Here is a 22,375-nt window from a genome sequence, read left to right on the forward strand (position 1 = left end):
ACAAATGCCTGGAGAAGACATTATTCCATATTCTCCATTCCCATTTTGGTTCTTTTAAGGAGTGTCTAAAAGCTAGAGAAGGTTGATTGGATAGCCTTTCACAATACAGTTTTGATTAGTATTTATTTCCCATGCAAATTTGTTTTAGAACATGCAGACCGTGGAACCAAAACATATAATTATACTGTAAACACTATGATATAATTCATTTTCCTGTGCCTGATAGAAGGGAAATGCAATTGCCTATATAAGGTTATGTCTGGACATCAACCATTTAAAGCAAACCAGATGAAGAAAGGACACAAATCTGCCCACAGAAAGACTATATAATATGTTTCTAATAAACCAATATTAACAGATTTAATCCTATTATGTTACAATTTTTCTTTTCCACTTTATATTTTGAAGTACAATTTGTAGATTTTAGTACTGATATTATGTAAGTACAGTATAAACAGGAAGCTAAAATTCTGCTTTTAATTAAACTATTTATGCCCCATCTTTCCTCATGACTGGGAGGCAGCTTACACATCCCAGTTAGAACATTATGTTTCAAAACCAATAGAATAAAACCCTAGATATGCCCCTCCCCCCCCAAAAAAGATGCCTGCAATTTAGACCCCATTCAAATAAAACAGCAACAAAACCTTCTGAAGATTTCTAATGGTGCTGCCATTAGAGCTGGTTTGGTGTAGTGGTTAAGTGTGCGGACTCTTATCTGGGAGAACCGGGTTTGATTCCCCACTCCTCCACTTGCACCTGCTAGCATGGCCTTGGGTCAGCCGTAGCTCTGGCAGAGGTTGTCCTTGAAAGGGCAGCTGCTGTGAGAGCCCTCTCCAGCCCCACCCACCTCACAGGGTGTCTGTTGTGGGGGAGGAAGGTAAAGGAGATTGTGAGCCGCTCTGAGACTCTTCGGAGTGGAGGGCAGAATATAAATCCAATATCTTCTTCATCTTCTGCCCTCACCCCCTAAGGAATCCTGTTCGAGAGAGGGGGAGCTGCAATAGTAGAAAAACAGCTATGGATGCTGCTGGAGGAACAGCCAGTAGGATGCAGTCCAAAGACCACACTTTGGCATATGGGGGACATATGGGAGGAGTCGGTTCTTTAGATATGTGGGTCCTCTACCATAAGGACCTTGAATTGGACTAAAAACAAACTTTCAGTCAGTGTAGCTGTTTTAAGATAAAGATAACATGTTCCCATTGGCTTGCTCCTGACATTAACTGAACTACTTCACTCTGAGACATTTTTGGGATATCTTTAAGGGCAGCCCAATGCAGAATGCATTATAGTAATTCAGCCACAAGATTACAGAAGCATAGATCAGAATGGCCAGATTGGCTGATTCTAAGGAAGGAGAACATATTCCAAACAACTGATAAGAAAAGGGATGGGCATGAACCAGGAAAATTCAGTTCCGTTACTGGTTCGTAGCATGCCTAGTTCACAAACCACAATCCGTCATGAATTTATAGCTGTCAAATAATCTGGTTTGGTTTGTAATGCAGTAGAACAGCTACCCCTGGCATGCTAGTGACATCAAACTCACAGGGGATCTCCAGATTATTCTCCTCTACCTACCATCCATGTTTGGTGCAGATTGGATTCACGGGGTCTGAGTCACATCCCCAGGAAGGTGTCTTCAGGAAAGTGCTTTCTGGGGAAATGACAGGTGCAAGTTTGGAAATGTACAGAACAGACCAGGGGTGGCCAAACCTGCTTAATGTGAGAGCCTCAGAATAAACATCAGATGTTTGAGAGCTGCAAAACAGGAAGGAAGGAAGCAAGGAAGGAAGGCAAATAGATGTGGGAGGGAGAGGTGGAAAGAAAGCAAATTTAAATGTATTCTCCAAGCCACTGGCTGGCTTGACGAAGTGATTTAAAGAAACAAATGCCTTCTCCAGGCAGGGTGGTGGAGGCTTCGAGAGCCACACAATATGTGTGAAAGAGCCACAAGTTGCTCCCGAGCTGCAGTTTGACCACACCTGGAATAGACCCTATGCAAGCTAGAGACATCAAACTTGCAGAGGATTTCCCTCTGATACTCCTCTACGTGCCCTCCAAGGTATGTGCAGATTGGACTAAAGGGGTCTGAGATACTCCCAGGAAAGTGCTTTTAGGGGAAATGTCAGGTACAGAATCAAAATTGCAAGTTACACACATTAAACATGCAGGAAACCTATTGGTGTTTCCAAGGCCAGAGAACTCTACCTGCTCCCCTTGCTTTGAAGTTGATTTGAAGTTTGGTAAACATTTTGTTTGAGTGGAGACTGTCTGGAAATATCTCTCTCTCTCTCTCTCGGCTTGGCTTCGCGAACGAAGATTTAAGAAGGGTGCAATAGTCCACGTTTGCTGCAGGCTCGCTGGTGGCTGACAAGACCAATGTGGGACAGGCAGGTCCGGCCACAGCGGCTGCAGGGAAAAGTCTGATTTAGGGTTGGTCCTGTAGCAGTGCGATTCTTCCTCAATCTCCTTTTGTCCTCAAGACCAGCTATGCGTGTGTTCTCAAAGGAAGAGACAGCCTGGTGGATGGTGTGCCTCCATGCTTTGCGATCTGAGGCTAGGTCAGACCACTGGTGATGGTTGATGTGACAGGTGCTAAGGGATTTCTTCAAGGAGTCCTTGTACCTCTTCTTTGGTGCCCCTCTATTTCGATGGCCGGTGGAGAGTTCGCCATACAGGGCAATCTTGGGAAGGCGGTGGTTTTCCATCCTAGAAATATGCCCTGCCCAGCGCAGCTGCGTCTTCAACAGCAGTGCCTCGATGCTGGTAACCTCTGCCCGCTTGAGGACTTCAGTGTTGGTCACAAAGTCACTCCAGTGGATGTTGAGGATGGTGCGAAGGCAGCGCTGATGAAAGCGCTCAAGGAGTCGCAGGTGATGACGGTATAAAACCCACGATTCGGAGCCATAGATGAGGGTTGTCATCACAACCGCTTTGTAAACATTGATCTTTGTGCCTTTTTTCAGATGCTTGTTGCTCCACACTCTTTTGTGCAGTCGGCCAAATGCACGGTTTGCCTTTGCCAGCCTGTTGTCAATCTCCTTGTCGATCTTGGCATCTGAGGAGATGATGCACCCCAGGTAGCTGAACTGCTGGACTGTCTTCAGAACTGATTCACCCACAGTGATGCAGGGAGGGTGATAATCTTCCTGGGGTGCAGGCTGGTGGAGAACTTCTGTCTTCTTCAGACTAACTTCTAGGCCGAATAGCTTGGCAGCCTCTGCAAAGCAGGACGTCATATGCTGCAGAGCTGATACCGAGTGGGAGACGAGTGCAGCATCATCAGCAAACAGTAGCTCTCGGATGAGTTTTTCCATTGTCTTGGAGTGTGCCTTTAGTCGCCTCAGGTTGAATAGGCTGCCATCGGTGCGATAGCGGATGTAGACACCATCGTCCTCATCTAGATCTACTGCGGCTCTTTGAAGCATCATGCTAAAGAAGATCGTAAAGAGAGTTGGCGCGAGAACGCAGCCTTGCTTTACACCTGTGCCTATTGGGAAGGGCTCCGAGAGGTCGTTGCAGTGTCTGACTTGGCCTCGCTGGTCTTCGTGTAGCTGGATGATCATGCTGAGGAACCTTGGGGGACATCCTAAACGTTCCAAGATTTGCCACAGGCCTTTCCTGCTAACGGTATCGAAAGGCATAGCCAGACAGTGACCACGCGGCGTTCACTACACCGGGAGAGGAGAGGCTATGTATTGCGCATGCACTTTCCCTGGGGGGGTAGGATTCCCAGAGGGAGCCCACCCCCCACCCACCCCGTCTGGAAATATATCCATCCATGAACTGCCACAAACTGCTTGAAAGTTGACCTACCATGAACTTCAGTTTGCAAACCGTGAACCAGCCAACATTTTTCATGAGCTTTAGTTTGTGAGCCAGTTCATACCCATCTCTAGATAAGAATGGAGTGGTCAGCTATGTCAAACAGATCTAACAATCAATGCACAGCAGCCAAGAAGGTCAGAGCGCCTGCTCCGGCTGCAACGCCACTGAGGATGTTCTCCGCAGCTGAGAACGAAACATCTGGAAGGAAAACTTTCTCCAGTAGAACATGGCACTTGAGCCTGAGAGATTCTACAAACCCTAAAGATCTAACAATATTAGCTCAGATGTCCCCTATCCAACTATAAACAAAGATCATTCACCAAACCCTGGCCTGAAGCTGGACTGAAATGGGTCAAAAGCAGATGTGTCATCTAAAAATTCCTGGGACTGCTCCAGCAGAAAAAGGTTGCCTGGATAGAAAAGTTTGGCACAACCACTGGGGTGCTCAAACAGTGGGATTAATGCTACATGTGTTATAATACATGTGCTACTATAGCCCATAGCAAACAGAAGTTCTGTTTATAAGGGACAAGACCTACAAACTGTTTTAGGGCAATTACAATCTTTGCTCCTTATATTAGTAACTTTTCACATTTTAGAAAACAAATTTACACCACAGTATTTTCTACAAAAGGACTAAACGATTAGATATAACCTTTCATTTTTAGTTTTAAAAGTCATCTCAAAAATTTCTTTGCAGACAGTTGTCTGAAATTTGCTACTTTAGTTGCAAAAAGCCATAGTACTTTGAGCATGTGTAAGCCATACCAGTCACAACACAATACGCCCAACAGGGATCATCTTGTCATATCATGAACAAGTTATTAATGCATAATCTGTGACTTCTGAACAATGAACATTGTGAACTATGTTTACACAGAGGCAGAGAGGCAGGAATATAAAACTGTGTGATTTAGCATTCAACAATTTTGCAGCACACTGAGATTGAAGTTATGTTAACATTACCACACATTTTTCTACCAGTATAAAGGATACTGTTATCTGTTTCAGCAACACAGAAAAAATTTTCCTTCCACTTCCACCTTAAATATGCACCTAAATTAGCTATAACATTTAATTCAACAAAGCATAAGATCCCTGCTCTTTACAAAACAAACAATATGATACCTGCTTAAATCTCAACCTACATGGTTGTCTAATGAAGAAGCCAAAAGACATTTTCATGCCCATGTCACTTACCTTCTTTAATTGCATGAGGTTTAATAATACAACAGGTGCAGTCCCTATATTTTGCACTGTTTGCAGGTCCACGGCCTCCACTAGAAGGGAAGAATAACTCCAGCTCCTGAAAATAATTGGAATTAAAAGTCATTGTGGCATGGCTCTGAGATATGGCACATATATGAAGTGTGAACAGAACAAGTAAGCCAAAGAGATCTCCTTGCTGCGACCTGCAGCCCACCATGCTGCATCCACTCTGTTCACCAATGCCAGAGGTAGGTGTGTGTATGTGTGTGTTTAATTAGCTGCTGTCTTCCTTTCAAAGTGCTGTGTGATTCTTTTGTGTAAGTTTTTTTTATCCCATGTACCTTTATATACCACCCCCTCCCAGAAACTGCTGCATAGCATTCAATTAAGTTTAACATATGAATGGACAGAACATGCAAACAAGATTACAGTATGACCTGTGTAACAAGGTTCAAACAGCTGAAGGTCACACGGTTATTATAGCAATGGTCACTTCAGTAATCTCACTCCTTGCATTTAACACCACCATCTTTTACTAGCTCATTGTTTCTATTATAATAGCCAACACCTTGGGAATCATAAATTATATTCAACTTATGGAATGGATCTTTGCTACACTTCCCTTCAAGAAGCACCCACTGTACTATCTAAAAAGCAATGGCTGAGATTCATAGAAATAGCATGGGAAGCAGATTGGAAGAACAGCAATGGGAAGGAAAAATTGGCGAAAAAAGCTCCTGTGCAAGTTATGACTTTCAGGAGGTGCAGGGGACTACTGGCCAGGATACATTATCTGACTGCATTAAGAAAGTGTACTTGTCCTATCAACACCCAAGAGAATCAGAAACCAGGCCTGTAGCTGCCTTACAGATCCCTAGATATTGATTCACTGTCTCTTCCTGCTTAAATTGACTATTGATTTTACTTTATTATTGCATATTGTACTAAGCTGATTTGTTTGTAAGTTGCTTCAAGAATTCTGATTGGAAGTAAAGTACAACAACAACAACAGCAAGCAAGCCTTCTGCTGTCTCAAATTTCAAGAGTTCTTGCATCTAGTGTACTCTGAGAAACCTAAAAAAACACTAGCAGAGGTTGCATTAAAAACGTATTAGAAAAGGACCTGATGAATTTTTAAGTTTAGGACTGAGCATTTCCTAAATCATGACTTCATTTATCTTGGAACAACAGACCCAAAGTCTAAACAAATGAATCAAATGAGACTGAATTAGAATTCCTTGTTCTACATTATTGTTCTATAGTCTATCATAAGAAACAAAAATAAAATCCAACACTAAAAGAAATAATGTTTGTATATATAGAGGATGAGGTTTTAAAAAACTGAATGACAAGACTTTTTTCATAAATACCCTAGTGTGTTCCTGTAGACTGACAATACGTGGCATCAGAACAGTGTTTTCCCCCTGCAATTTGCAGCCACAGGAAGTGCTCCAAGGCACATTCTCAGTTCAAGTGAGACAACAGCAAGAGCAGCAGGCCCACATGAACTCAGTGTGTCCACTAGAATTCTTCCCAGCATCCTCTTCAATGTTCATAAGTTTGTTTGTGATATAGAAAGGGTTCCATGGAGATACAAAGATTGAAATCCGCTACTTTAAAATATGAATGTGCACATCTATGATTATGAAAACTAACAGCAGATGTGTCCTTAAGTGTCTCATGTACTGGTGGAGATTCTACCCTGGATAGCTCAGTTGAAACCATATTGTGATATTTGTTTGAAAGGACAAATCAGGCTATAACTGTATGAACATTAGAAACAGCTACCATATACTCACAGCATTTGTATGCATGGCAAAGAATTTACCTCAGGTTTGCTTTAACAGATATTTCTTTCTTTACAGGAGAGTTTATAGATGCAGCATCTTACAAGTTTCCTTGGCAACTGCTAAGAGGCTACATAACATTTTATGCTACCTGCCTATTCAATACACAATTCCAAGGATTGTGTCAATCTATGGTAATTACAAAGTAAGAATAGCACCATGGTATCAGAACTTGTAGACAAGTCTATTAGAACAGTGCAACTGAACTTCTAACAAAAAAGTGAAAACAAATTACTTTGTTTACATTTGCTGCCTCCTACAGTTCATGAGCTCTAGAAATTATTGCCCTGACCTGGATGGCTCAGGCTAGCGCAATCTTGTCAGATCTCAAAAGCTAAAAGTCAGCACTGGTTAGTACTCGGATAAGAAACCTCCAAGAACTCCATGGTCACTACACAAAGGCAGACAATAGCAAACCCCCTCTGAACTTCTCTTACCTTGAAAACCCTATGGGATCATCATAAACCACTGCAACTTGATGGCCACAGAAATCACTGCTCAACAAGGTTGTCGTGCATGTCACATGCAACACACTCACTATATTACACCCACATTCATTTTAGAAACTTTTTTTCTCTTTTTCTCTATGACTGGCCTACCTATGGACAGAATAGGACATCGGATTGCAGCATCAGGTCTGCAAGGAAACTGGTTACCAGCGTCCGTTACTATTTTCTTCAGTTCCACAACTATCCTAAGTCAATCTTAGCACATCAGCAAATGGAAGAATGACACGCTAGATCTCTCAGAAGGTTGCTATTTGGGTTACTAGGCAACTTCAACATATTTACTTACCTCCTTCAATTAAATTGAATAAAACAAATAAGTTCATGGAGGGGAGAAGGGAACACGATGGAAGGTACAGATCAGAAACAAGGGGGGAAATTACATCTAGATCAGATGTAGAGTTGCCCTAGGTTTCTCCTGCCACCACATGCTTTCAGACTTTTAATCTATACATGGACACATACATAATGCAACATAATCTATATGGCTGATTGCTATATATTTTCCCAATGTTCAAACATACTCATACCTTTTAAAGAACTGTATGTGGTATACATAGCAAAAATGCATTCAGAGCCTAAAAACATGTCACAGCTCCCCAAACATCACTTGTCCATGCAGCACAAAGAATGAATAATAAGACACTGTGAACAATGCTATTCTTAGCTGCTCCTATCAGCCACAAGAAACATGTTTCCATGGAAAGCAAAACAGAACACAGGTATCATAGCACAATACAGAAGTGCCCTTCTGTACAGCATGATTTCTTGAAGTGAGAAAGAGATACAGAACAGTCTGGCATTCAGAAGAGTCTCAGTTCCAATAAAGCCTTTATAACTATTCCAGATGGGCTTCATAATCCATCATAACACAAAAATATGTTAATTAAGAACAGCTCATAAAGAGATGTTATTAAGTGTCAAATGCTCATCTCTCACATGAATACACACAGAGACACTGAGAGACAGACAGACATGCAGACAGACAGAGAGGCACATATAACGAAAAATGTGGCACTAACATTACCATTCACATGGTGCAGGTACTAAAGGCCTGCATCTACCACTTCACTATGCAAATGGAAGACACTTCAGTTAGAGAAAGGCTCCTTTGGCCGGGGAAAGGCAGGATGCTGCCCATTATTCTCCATTCACACAGCTGTTCTGAATATCAAAAAGATAAATGTGTGATCTGAATTACATCTTCCCACTATCCCACAAACATCTGAAAGGTCCTTGTTGTGGAAGAGGAAAAGAAATCTCAACAGGAGTGCAAGAAGTCATCCATAATCTATCTATAGTAGGGTCCCCAACCTTGAAAAAGTAGGGGTGCTACCCACAAAACAGTTACCACAGGGGGGCAAAGCTTACCACAAAGCTGCTGCCATGGGTGCTGGGGCCAGATACAAAACGCTGGGAAACCCCAAGCCAAGCATCCTCCCTTTGATGGGAACCCATGATTCCAAATGAGTGTTCACTACAGGCTCAAAGGTAATTCCACCTGGGCTCTTCAGAGGTAATTTCTGATCCAATTATGTGGAAGAATTCCAAGACTGAGTTTCTGATTTGGGGAAGAATGAAGCGGGCACCAAGAAAGACACTAGTAGGCACCATGACACCCATGGACACAAAACTGGGCACCACTGAGCTATAAAATCAGGAAGAGCACTCTAAGCTGAGAGTACTGGATCAGAAAGCATATATTTTATTGCTGGGGAGAGATTTCTAGGTCTTCTCCATATAAATGACAGCAGCAGTTGGAGCTCTGCCTCAATACATGAGTTGTACTGCATTTAGGGAACAAACTGCTGTACAAAATAAAAGAACAAAAGGAAAGAATGTAAGTTTGTTCAATGCATTTTATTCTTGCATTTGGCAAGTACTATATTATTGCTGTTTACACAAGGGAAGTTTCTTCTATAAACTACTTAAGTAGTATAAACTTAAGTAGTATAAACTTAAGTACAAACTACTTAAGGAGTGGTGGTCAGGCTAACTTGGAAAGTCAAAAATGCAAAAATAAATTAAGATCTAAGGATTGCAATGTATTGTAAGGGAACAGTATAACAGATACTGTGCAGTAAAATCCATTATACGTACTCATAAATGTAATTTGGGAGGTCTTGAGAGTACAGTTGTAGAGACACTATGGTTTAAAGGGCAATATACCTTTGTGAGTAGAAGGTAGCAAATGTGCAATCAGAGTGATACACAGCAAATAAGTGACTATAAAAGTATGAAAACAAAAGACTAATTCTTAGAGAAACAGCTTTTTAAAGTGAATGCATAAAAGTTCAGTAAAAAGAGAAAACTAAGACAGAAAAAACAGAAAATAATAAATTATTAAGATAAAGTACACAGGTTTTAAAATATTTGAGGAACATGAATACGTTAAATTAAAATATGAAGTCATAACTGAAAATTTTAGAAACAACATCAAAAAATTTTATAATATACAATTTAAATGCAAATTTCATGAAAACAACAAGTTTTAGAGGCATTTCAAAATATGAAGCACAATTTGGTGGCTTTTGTGGGAAAGAAACTGAAAATTCTGGGTCTTAAAAGCAGAATATTGAATTACTTGCATAGACACTTGTTCACTATTTTTAAGCTTCTACAACTGAATTGTCCTAACATATTCTATATGCAGTAACCCTTGAAGAATATCAAGAAATTTCAGTTAGTTCAGAATGCTGTCTCATATCTTTTGGTTCGTCAAAACTTGTGGTCATATATTACATTCATCTTACAAGAACTCCATTGGATGCCAATATATTACCAGGACAAATTCAAGTCGCTCGTTTTGATCTTAAATCCTTAAATTGCTTTGGTCCAGAGAATCTCATGGAGTATTTTTACTAATTTCATGCCCAGATACCAAGCTTCAATATCTACCAATGAAACCACCCCTCAGGGAATCAGGTCAGCATCCATCAGCAGTAAGGCCTTTCCAATAAACTGCTCCAGTGCTGTAGAATGCCTTCCCTCAAGAGTTATGCCTGTCTCCCAGAACTGCTTGCCTCTTGCAATAGACTGACAAAGATATTGTTGTCTGGATTAACTTTACACATTAAAAAGAAATGAAGCACCACATCCATATGGCCTGAATGTCAAATTATAAGGCCTTTATTTAGAATTTCATCCTTAAAGGGATGCAGTTAATAGTATTTTGGTCACACAGACTACACTAAAGATTACATGAATCAAGAACAATTTGCATGAGTCAGCTAGGGGGTTCCAAGTAGTCCAAGATACTTTCTTCCTTTGTCTATGATGAATTTTTGCATGCAGAAAAGTAGGATACAAATAAGCAAAAAACCCCTATTATTAAATGAAATAAAACTCCTGCCTATCTTATTATGCGTAGATCTGTTTTGCTATTTAAAAAGCTATTAAGTATTTCTTTCACAGCAACAAGAATTATGTTTAACAGACAACTGAAGAATACCCCAAAAGACATTATATGAGCTGATTTCAATGATAGTTTGTGGAAGCAGGATGAATTTCAGCTCGCTCAAGAGCAGCAGAAGCATGCCTACAGTTTCTACAATTTCCTATTCAAGCTTCAGCCTCCCATACCATATGCCATGCTGTTACCAAGGATTCTCTGACCCTCAAAAGTGGCTTTTTAGGAAGCATAACAGCCTACAAAAGGAAGGGGTTCTAAAAAAAAGAATCCATTCCTGAAGCTCCATTCAACCCCAGTAAGTCATGGAAAAAGCTGACATTAAAATTCTTACATATTGAAAAGGCCCTTGATAACATTGAGTGGTCATTTAAAAATTACTTTCAAAAGTTTTTCTCTTAACATATATCTTAAAAGGTTTTTATACAATTCCTGCCACAAACATAGCAGCTAATTTTCTGGTATCATCTTCATTTAGTTCAAATAACATAAAATGGTAAATAAGTCCATTGTTTATTTGGCATTAAATTTATCATCTGCTTAGCACTCTTACTATGAAAATTATAACTATTTAATTATCTGATGAAATGTGCATGCACACAAAAGCTTATACCCAGAATTAAACTTTGTTGGTCTTAAATGTGTCGCTGGATTCAAACTTTGTTCTGTTGCTTCAGACCAACACAGCTATTCACCTGAATCTATTTATTAAAACATTTCAGTTCTGCCTTTCCACCCAAATAGGGTTCCCAAAGCAGTGAACATCAAACAGTAAAATATTTCAACATTAAAACAGAATGTAACAGAATATATTTGGGGAAGAACCAAACCTAAATTTGTTCAATGTATTTTATTCTTGGATTTGGCAAGTACTGATTATTGCTGTTTACACAAGAGAAGTTTCTTCTATAAACTACTTAAGGAGAGGCATTATAGTGGTGATCAGGCTAACCTGGAAAGTCAAAAAGTCAAAAATAAATTAGTAAATAATAAGTAAATAAATAAATAAAGACTGAGGTCAGATAATTAGATTCCCTTCTAGAAATGCTTTGGGTTTAAATAGAGGACCGAAAAGGAAATTTAACTATGGGAGTTTGTTATCACACACCAAATCAAAAGATAGAGGATGACTATAATATGATGGAAGGCTTAAAGATAGTGGCTAGACGTAAAAACTGTGTCATCATAGGTGATTTTAACTACCCGCAGATTGATTGGGTCAATATGTGTTCTGGTCGAGAGAAAGAGATTGAGTTTCTAGATCGGACTACAATCAGTTCCGCAGGGCCTGTAAAACCACCCTTTTTCAAATGGCCTTTCAAGACTGAATCTTGGTTTTAATTTATTTATTTATTTAATGGATTTTAATGTATTTTACTGTATAATGTATTGTTGTAATCATGGTACTCTCCATGTCTGTGAGCCGCCCTGAGCCTGCCTCGGCGGGGAGGGCGGGATACAAATAAAAAATTATTATTATTATTATTATTATTATTATTATTATTATTATAGATGCTCTCAATGATTGTGCTATGGAGCAGATGGTCTCTAAACCTACCAGGGGTGGGGCGATCCTGGATTTGGTCCTAAGTAATGCCCAAGACTTGGTGAGAGATGTAAAAGTGATCGCACCGCTTGGGAGCAGTGACCATAACGTTATTGATTTCACCATTTGTATAAATAGAGAGTTGCCCCAAAAGACCAGCACAACCATGTTTAACATTAGAAGGCGTAAATTCTCTGAAATGAGGAGGCATGTGAAGAGGAAACTGAAAGGAAAGGTAAACACAGTCAAAACCCTTGGGGAAGCTTGGAAGCTATTTAAAACTACAATCCTAGAAGCTCAGATAAAATATATACCACAAGTTAGGAAAGGTACAAACAGGTATAACAGAAGGCCTGCATGGTTAACAAACAAAGTAATGGAAGCTGTAAAAGGTAAGAAGGACTCCTTTAAGTGGTGGAAAGCTAGTCCAAGTGAGATTAATAAAAGAGAACACAGGCAGTGGCAAATCAAATACAAGACTGTGATCAGGCAGGCTAAAAGGGACTATGAGGAGCATATTGCAAAAAACATAAAGACCAACAATAAAAATTTCTTCAAAATATATTAGAAGCAGGAAACCAGCAAGGGAGGCAGTGGGGCCCTTGGATGGTCAAAGGATTACTGAAGGAGGATAGGGAAATGGCTGAGAAGCTGAATGCATTTTTTGCTTCCGTCTTCCCTGTGGAAGATGAGAAATGTTTGCCTGCTCCAGAACCACTTGTATTGGAAGAGGTGTTGAAAGACCTGAGTCAGATTGAGGTGACAGAGGATGTCCTACAACTGATAGACGAATTAAAAACTAATAAGTCACCAGGTCCGGATGGCATACATTCCAGAGTTCTGAAAGAACTCAAAGTTGAACTTGTGGATCTTCTGACAAAAATATGTAATCTTTCATTGAAATCTGGAAGGTAGCAAATGTCACCCCCATCTTTAAAAAGGGTTCCAGAGGAGATCTGGGAAACTACAGGCCAGTCAGTCTGACTTCAATACCGGGAAAGTTGGTAGAAACCATTATCAAGGACAGAATGAGCTGGCACATTGATGAACACGAGTTATTGAGGAAGACTCAGCAGGGGTTCTGTAAGGGAAGATCTTACCTCACTAACCTGTTACATTTCTTTGAGTGGGTGAACAAACATGTGGACAGAGGAGACCCGATAGATATTGTTTACCTTGACTTCCAGAAAGCTTTTGATAAAGTTGCTAATCAAAGGCTCCTTAGTACGCTCGAGAGTCATGGAGTAAAAGGACAGGTCCTCTTGTGGATCAAAAACTGGCTAATTAATAGGAAGCAGAGAGTGAATATAAATGGGCAGTCTTCGCAGTGGAGGACGGTAAGCAGTGGAGTGCCGCAGGGCTCAGTACTGGGTCCCATGCTCTTTAACTTGTTCATAAATGATTGGGAGTTGGGAGTAAGCAGTGAAGTGGCCAAGTTTGCAGATGACACTAAATTGTTCAGGGTGGTGAAAACCAAAGAGGATTGTGAGGCACTCCAAAGGGATCTGTTGAGGCTGGGTGAGTGGGCGTCAACGTGGCAGATGAGGTTCAATGTGGCCAAGTGCAAAGTAATGCACATTGGGTCCAAGAATCCCAGCTACAAATACAAGTTGATGGGGTGTGAACTGGCAGAGACTGACCAAGAGAGAGATCTTGGGGTCGTGGTAGATAACTCACTGAAAATGTCAAGACAGTGTGTGACTGCAATAAAAAAGGCCAACGCCACGCTGGGAATTATTAGGAAGGGAATTGAAAACAAATCAGCCAGTATCATAATGCCCCTGTATAAATCGATGGTGCGGACTCATTTGGAATACTGTGTGCAATTCTGGTCACCGCACCTCAAAAAGGATATCATAGCATTGGAAAAGGTGCAGAAAAGGGCAACTAGAATGATTAAAGGTTTGGAACACTTTCCCTATGAAGAAAGGTTAAAATGCTTGGGGCTCTTCAGCTTGGAGAAACGTCGACTGCGGGGTGACATGATAGAGATTTACAAGATTATGCATCGGATGGAGAAGGCAGAGAAAGAAGTACTTTTCTCCCTTTCTCACAATGCAAGAACTCATGGGCATTCAATGAAATTGCTGAGCAGTCGGGTTAAAAGATAACGGATAAAAGGAGGTACTTCTTCACCCAAAGGGTGATTAACATGTGGAATTCACTGCCACAGGAGGTGGTGGCGGCTATAGGCATGGCCAGCTTCAAGAGGGGGTTAGATAAAAATATGGATCAGAGATCCATCAGAGGCTATTAGCCACAGTGTGTGTGTGTGTGTGTGTGTGTGTATTTGGCCACTGTGTGACACAGAGTGTTGGACTGGATGGGCCATTGGTCTGATCCAACATGGCTTCTCTTATGTTCTTATAAGCCTAGGTACAATTGCTGTTTGTGGTGTGGCTAAACATGGGTTCTGATCACAAAAATGTCACTAGAAACATGTCATAATCATGTCAAATCAAAACCACCAGAACAAAGTTTTAGGATTTATATACCAACTAAAATCCACTCACCTTAATGTACAAAAGATTGGTTGTGCATATAAAAACTTACCCTTGCAGCAGTAGCAAAAGAGTCAGGCCCATGAGCCACATTTCTGATGCCATCACTTCCAAAACATGCTCTAATGCTTCCTGGAGCATCAGTTCGGGCCACAGCTGAGTTTGCGGGTCCTAAAAAAGTTTTCCATTTCGATATTGCATCATCTCCCAAGATCTCTAAAGCAACAACAGGGCCACTTGTAATAAACTCAAGAAGATCACTGCAAGCAGAAAATATAGCAGTCAAGTATTCACAGTGAAAAATAAACTTTGTCTGGTTTCAGCTCTCCTAGATATAACGAAGTCAATAATCTCAACCTACAATGGGTACAGAAAACAATTTTTGCAAACACCAATATATCTCACTTTTGATGGATACTTAATCCTGAGACTGGGGCCATGGACAGACAAGACAGACCTTTCTACAAACCTGAGGAAAGCCTCAGGGTTGCAATAAAAATTGAAATTAAAACAAATTACAGGTTCTCTACTATGTAACTGGACTGAACCTAGCTGACACCACATGACTCAGCCCATTCCAGTGGCTGGCAATGCATGACTGGACCATAGTTTTTCGAGGAAAAAGCTACCTGGAGGAGGGAAGGAGGGAAAGCTAAAGACAGGAAGGCTGATAAAAATAGGCTGACTGATGAGTGAGAATGAGAGAAGAAAGCAGGAAAAGGGGAGAGGCTATGGGGGTTTCAAGGAAAAGAAAGAACTAGCGAGGAAGAGGAAATGAGATCTCTCAAAGTGTTTGTAGGCCTCCAATGTATTTCCTAAATAATAGTCTGCTGCAAAACCATACTGATGATGATATTGGATTTATATCCCGCCCTCCACTCCGAATCTCAGACCGGCTCACAATCTCCTTTATCTTCCTCCCCCACAACAGCCACTTGTGGGAAGGGCGGGATACAAATCATAAATAAAATAAAAATTAAAAAAACAGATTCCCTGTGAGGTGGGTGGGGCTGGAGAGGGCTCTCACAGCAGCTGCCCTTTCAAGGACAACCTCTGCCAGAGCTATGGCTAACCCAAGGCCATTCCAGCAAGTGCAAGTGGAGGGGTGGGGAATCAAACCCTGTTCTCCCAGATAAGAGTCAGTGCACTTACCCACTACACCAAACTGGCTGTTCGGGAATTTTCTCTTTTTATAATTCATAAACACTTTATCTTACCACAGTTCCCCAAAACATCTTAATGCTCCCAGGATCTAATACATGAAACCCAGAAACACTTTTTGTAAACAGCAGATAAGGTTTTATTTTCCAGTGTTCTCTCAAGACAGTGCATTCAAGCTATTTATAAAGGAAGCAAAACACTTTCCAGTTAGATAACAAACTCACATTATGCTCTTATAGTTAGAACTCTTCTTATATTCTTATATAGTTAAAATAATTTCCAGTTTTAGTAGTTAGGCTTATTTCTATTTATTTCTCTGTTCTATTTATTTCTCTGTTATCTTATTTCTACTCTATTTCTCTGTTAGCAAATCTTGTACAATCGTATACCCGCTAGTGTCTAAGTTTGCTTAAGCATAGCAGCCATCATTCTCTTAGCCCAATCTTTGTTAAAGATCTTTAATCAAGCTTTCAGCTAACCTCCCCAGAATAGCCCATTAGCTTTCTAAGGGGGCAGCAATACTATGGGAAATTTCTAAGGCTTATATAGACTCTACCATGAGAAGTTATTACTTTTCACTGATAAATATCTCTCTTCTAGGTCGATCTGACAGTTTTCTCACCAGCTGCAAGTCCAGATGGACAACCATACTGACTAATATCCATCTCTCTTTGAATCTCAGGCTGGACTCAGATAAGGTCTGATGAGAACTTTTTCTCTTATCTGATTTTTCCCATCTCCTTTTAACAAATATTTTTCTCGTTTCGCATCCAAGATCATCCTTAGATAAATGCTCTGTCTGATCTAGATTCTATCCTGGCAGCTAAATCTATAGGCTTATAGGCATGATTTTTAAATGCTTCAAACCATGTAGAATGACTTAGACCTTTCATGAGTTGTTTCCACAAGGGGACCAGCTCTAAATTTTCTGCAACATATACCTCAATGTGGGGCACTTGTGCCCCCAAAGGGCCTGGGTTTGATCATAAAAATAAAAATTTTTATATACGCAATACTGAAAAATCCTGAAAACTATGAAAACAGATGGTCTTGATACCTGTGCTATCCTAAGTGGAGTTACATCCTTCTGAGCCCATTGACTTCCATAGCCTGAAAATGATACAGCTCAGTTTAGGATTGCACTGCAAATGTTCTTATTTTACCGTTATCTCATTGTAGATTGAGCATCCATTTAATCCTTTTATTTCTACATTTTGAAATGCAGAAGAAAAAAAATGTACTCCCACAGACTATCACAAACCAATCTATCCTTGTATTTAGCACCGGCAGTAAGCAAACTTGCTTTAAGGCAGGCGTACTCAATTTTCATTAGTAGCAGCAATAGCTGCTCAATATACAGGCTAAAAGGGATTGTGGCCCAGTGGCAGAGTTTGCCAGCTCTGAATTGGGAAATACCTGGAGATTTTGGGAGTGGAACCTGAGGAGGGTGGGGCTTGTGGAGGGGAGCAACTTCAACAGAGCATAATGTTCAAGAATCCACCTTCCAAAGCAGGCATTTGTCACCTGGAAATCAGTCATAATGGCAAGAGATCTTCAGCCAGGGCCGGCTTGCCCACTAGGCAAATTAGCATTTGCCTAGGGCCCCGGGAGTGGGGGCACCGAATTGGGCTCCCCCCAGTACCCCAAACAAATGCCTAATTCGCTCCCCCCTCGGCATGCTCAGAGGAATGCCACCAGCCTCCTCTTTACCCACTTTGATGTGGGCATTTCAGTAAAGTGTTTTCTTAAGAGAGCGTACGACGGGACAAGGCTTTGCTCCCACCTACCTTTACTGAAATGCCCACGTTGAAGCTGGTAAGGAGGAGGCTGGTCTTGCTCCTCTGAGCGCGCTGGGGGGGCAGAAGGTGGACTGCCCACCACCACCCCTGGCGTGCTCAGAGGAGCAACGACAGCCTCCCCCTTACCTGCTTTGACATAGGCATCTCAGTAAAGCATTCTCCTAAGAAAGCGTACAACGCAACGCAACAAGGCTTCGCTCCCCCCTCCCTTCTGGAAGGGAGGGGGGAATGAAGCCTCCTTGTGTCATGCATTCTCTTAAGATAACGCTTTATGGAAATGCCCATGTCAAAGTGGGTAAGGGGAGGCTGGCATCATTCCTCTGAGTGCACTTGGGGAGTGGGGGTTAGAGTGTGGCGGTGCATTGCGGTGCTGCAAATATGACAAGAAAGGAGGGGAGGATGCAGGAGGGGGCACAGCATGTGCGAATGGGCAGAGGGGAAGGGTGGTGGGGGGCACCGCTGCAGGGCGGCGCAGTGGAGAGGGTGCGGCATGGCAACTCTGCCTGGGGTGCTGTGCACCCTAAGGCTGGCCCTGTCTTCAGCTACTACCTGAAGGCTGGTCTAGCATCTGCCTTGCATGAGGAAGGTCTCAGGTTCAGTTTCCAGCATCTGCATTTAAAGGTTCACGTACAGAGTAATGTGAAAGACCTCTTCCTGAGACCCCAGAGAACTGCTGTCACCAGTCAGTCAAATAATAATGATCTTGACAAACCAATGGTTTGCTACCAAGTAAACAAGACACCGCTGATGCTTTTAAGCAATGATGCCATTGCCATCATTGTAATAAACAAAGATACGTCAGTCTAACAACTTCTGCTTCTCCTCAGGAGTATGGAAGAAAGCAGGACATAAACCCTTCCTGCAAGCCTTCTCTACTTGTGTTTCTCTCAAAACCTGTTGCTGTAAGCATCTCATGATCAACTAGAAAAATATCCAATCCCATCTAACACACTTTCATTATTTCAACCATCTTATACACAGTAACAGATACCTACTTGTAAAACGGCTTTGCTTGGTGTTCTGCATAGAGATCCATTGCTTCTTTCCTAGAAACAGTATTTTTAAAACTGGTTACTCTTATTGTGAACAATGTTTTATCAACAACAATAGCTTGCATCCCAAAAGCTACAAGTGAAATTCTGCTCACACAGTGGGGCTTTCCTGTTCTTCCTTTCTGCTGCAAGCCTTTGCACACATACCTGAAAGTCACTCCTGAAGACCTTCCAGAATGGCCTGCAAAGCAGAGGCTGCAGTAGAGTGGGATGAAGAAAGGAATCCGTAGAATCATTAACAGGATTCCTGGCAGCCATTTGGGGAACACAATGGCATTGTTATGTGTGAACTGATCTCAAGCACCTTAAAGGTAGGGAAGGATTAAAGCTCTCTTCTTCATGAACAATTTTGAGCATTTCAGACTTCATTATACATTTAAACTTGCTAATTTTTCTTCTACTAGTCTGATGTTTGCAATAGTTTATCTACATATGTTTTCCAGTTTGTTGTTTCATACATTTTTCTCTCTCTCCAATCAGGGCTTCTTTTGTAAAATTTGCATATTAGGCCACACACCCCAATGTAACCACTGTTTCACACAGGGCCTTTTTATGCAAAAAGCCCAGTAGCAATTCATTTGCATATTAGGCCACACCCCCTGATGCCAAGCCAGCCGGAACTGCATTCCTGCGCAAAAAAAGCCTTTCCTCCAGTTCTTATTCTTTAGAAGTATAGTGTCCAGATCACGTGAAGTGATGGTATCACTTTACTCTGCTCTGGTAAGACCTCACCTGGAGTACTGTGTTCAGTTTTGGGCACCACATTTTAAGGAAATAAAACTGGAACGGGTCCAGAGGAGGGTGAAAAAGAAGGTGAGCAGTCTGGAGACCAAGTCCTATGAAAAAGTTTGATGGAGCTGGGTATGTTTAGGCCGGAGAGGAGACAGCTGAGAGGTGATATGATCACCACCTTCAACTACTTGAAGGGCTGTCATATAGAGGATTGTGCGGAATTGTTTTCTGTTGCCCCAGAAGGTAGGACCAGAACCAATGGGTTGAAATTAAATCAGAAGAGTTTCCAGCTCAACATTAGGAAGAACTTCCTGACAGCTGGAGCAGTTCCTCAGTAGAACAGGCTTCCTTGGGAGGTTGTGGGCTCTCCTTCCTTGGAGGTTTTTAAACATAGGTTAGATGGCCATCTGACAGCAATGCAGATCCTGTGAATTTAGGGGGAGGTGTTTGTGAATTTCCTGCATTGTGCAGGGGGTTCGGCTAGATGACCCTGGGGGATCCCTTCCAACTCTATGATTCTAGGTCTGTGTTTGGTCTTTTATGATACATCAGCTATTCAACGTTTTTTTCTTCATAGCTTGGAACTCTTTAACTCCCTGGTTTCTGCTCCCCGTGAAAAGCAGCAGAAGTAGAAAGTAGGGGTCATGAACCAATACAAACTGGTTCGGTTTGTAAACCAACCTCTCAGTTCATATCAGTTCATGGTTCAGCTACGAACCGAACAGCAAAAATGCAGATCATAACACTATAAGGTGCTTGTGAATTAACATCCCTATCCATGAGGGGCTGATATCATGAAAGTGACGCTGGTGAAGGCAAGACCTTTGGAGGACAGAAAAATGCACACCACTCATTACAGATGGCATGCTAACACACTTAGATTATTGTGTTCTTTCCAAAAAGATCAGAGTAAAGGAGTTTTGGAAAACAACATACTGAAGACAGGAAAATCCTGGAAACAGGATGATTATAGCATGATGTTGTGTGGGAGCACAAAAAAAAGCATTCCACTTTGATGCCAATATAGTCAAGTTAGTTAAGAAATTTTTAAAACTGTTATCAAAGCCTTACCTTGATAATATCATCATTTTCACTTTAGTTATTGTAAAACCAGCATTCAAAATCATATCAATGATTTCCCCAAGCTTAAGGGCTGCATCAGGTTTTAATAAAGCCAAGGTTCTAAAAAATAAACAAAAATTCATCTATAGAAGTTTCAATCAACATTTGACAACGTTTGACTATGCAGATCATAGTCACTGAGAGATATTTACCACAATCATTCGTATCATTCACATGAGCAATGGATGACCTTGGATCAAAGATGCACCTTTATTTCGAGTAATATCCTCTTGTATGAGTCAGGCATTTGCTTCTAGTCAATGTGTCCCAGCAGCCCTAGACAGGATATGAGAAATTCAAGGGCCAATTTACATCTTGTGGCTGCCACCATGAAACCAGTCAATTTTTCCATGGCATCACAATTATCACACTATAAGGCATTTGTGAATTAACAATGCCACCATTTAATTCCAAAGAGAAAGGACTGCACTGTAATGTAGACATTTTCTAAGTAGCTGGATCTGTGCAAATCCCCAGTTATCAGAATTGTACAGAGGTCAAGATGAAGAAGCTACTTTTTCTTCACAAATGGAAATCATCTTTTGGACTGTGTTGGTTAGGCTCAAATTCCATAATTCCATAACTCCTTGAGCTGCTTTCAAGGAGCATGGGCAGGTCTGCCACACATCTCTCATGTCACAGGGGAAGACGGTGGAAATGCAGTCAAGTTGCCACATGAATTTGGAACTTTTTAAATTTGCTATGCCACATGATATTTTACCAGTCTCTTATACAAGGATTTTCTCTCAGTGAATCCTTCTGGAAGTGAAACAATATTGCTGGTCAAAATAGTACATAAAGTTGAAAATAGTGCAGTAGTGAAAAGACTCTCACCTTTCTTTGCGACTGCCCAACATGCGGGAGGTATATTGATCCCCATAGTCAACCAAATTGAGATGACGAGAAAAGATTGTGATTTTATTGCCAACAAACAGATCTTTAAAATGCAGATCTTCATATTTTGTGCGATTCAGGAACCTACAGCGATTCTTCATGTCATACTGCAGAGCAAAGATGCTGCGTCATCTACATGCAAATCTAAAAGTTCCAGTATCTCTCATTATAAAACAATATACAATTACAATGAGTTATTTTCACAATTAAATCTAAGAAGTATCTTTTCAAAGGTACTTTTCAGAACTGTACATATCAAAAGACAAATGAGGGGAGGGGAGAAATCAGGCAAAGGGGGAGGAAATATTTGGAAATACACCCAAATATTTTCCCATTTTCTGTCTTTTTGAGAAGAACTGTGAATATTTTCAGATTTTTCTCTGTAATCATTGATAATAATAATTTAAGCTGATTATGCATCCAAAATTCTAGTCTAGTTGCTAGATTCTGAACATTCCAGACTTCATACTTTGCATTTCCAGAGACCTTGTATACGATGAATCCATACGAAACAACTGGAGACATAATCTGTAGTACAAATTCAGATATCTTTGTGAGTTAAATGAACTGTTTTAGTAAAACCTGTTATTTGACATTTTCAATTATGTCCTAAAAGAACTTTTTCAGTTCTTATTGATGAACGTATTCATTAGAGCATGTAAAGATAACTATGGAGAGTATTATCCCTAAATTAGATAATTCTTAAAGACAAACCAGAAAAGCAAACATTTGGCAAATCAACACTGCTTATTATTTGAGGTTT

General features: G+C 40.9%; 1 protein-coding gene across 1 annotated transcript in view; it reads right to left on the reverse strand.

Annotated features, from left to right (window-relative positions):
* NME7 (NME/NM23 family member 7) overlaps positions 1-22,375 on the reverse strand; it is a 94,321-nt gene that overhangs the window by 64,871 nt on the left and 7,075 nt on the right. Inside the window, exons 2-6 of the mRNA XM_060234614.1 lie at positions 21,553-21,719; positions 20,668-20,778; positions 18,808-18,858; positions 14,905-15,112; positions 5,035-5,140 (exon numbers count right to left, since the gene is read on the reverse strand). Of these exons, the coding sequence (XP_060090597.1) occupies positions 5,035-5,140; positions 14,905-15,112; positions 18,808-18,858; positions 20,668-20,778; positions 21,553-21,719 (643 nt within the window). The remainder of the gene's footprint in view (positions 1-5,034; positions 5,141-14,904; positions 15,113-18,807; positions 18,859-20,667; positions 20,779-21,552; positions 21,720-22,375) is intronic.

This window comes from Heteronotia binoei, chromosome 3, assembly GCF_032191835.1.
Source record: "Heteronotia binoei isolate CCM8104 ecotype False Entrance Well chromosome 3, APGP_CSIRO_Hbin_v1, whole genome shotgun sequence".
NCBI classification, from domain to species: Eukaryota; Metazoa; Chordata; class Lepidosauria; order Squamata; family Gekkonidae; genus Heteronotia; species Heteronotia binoei.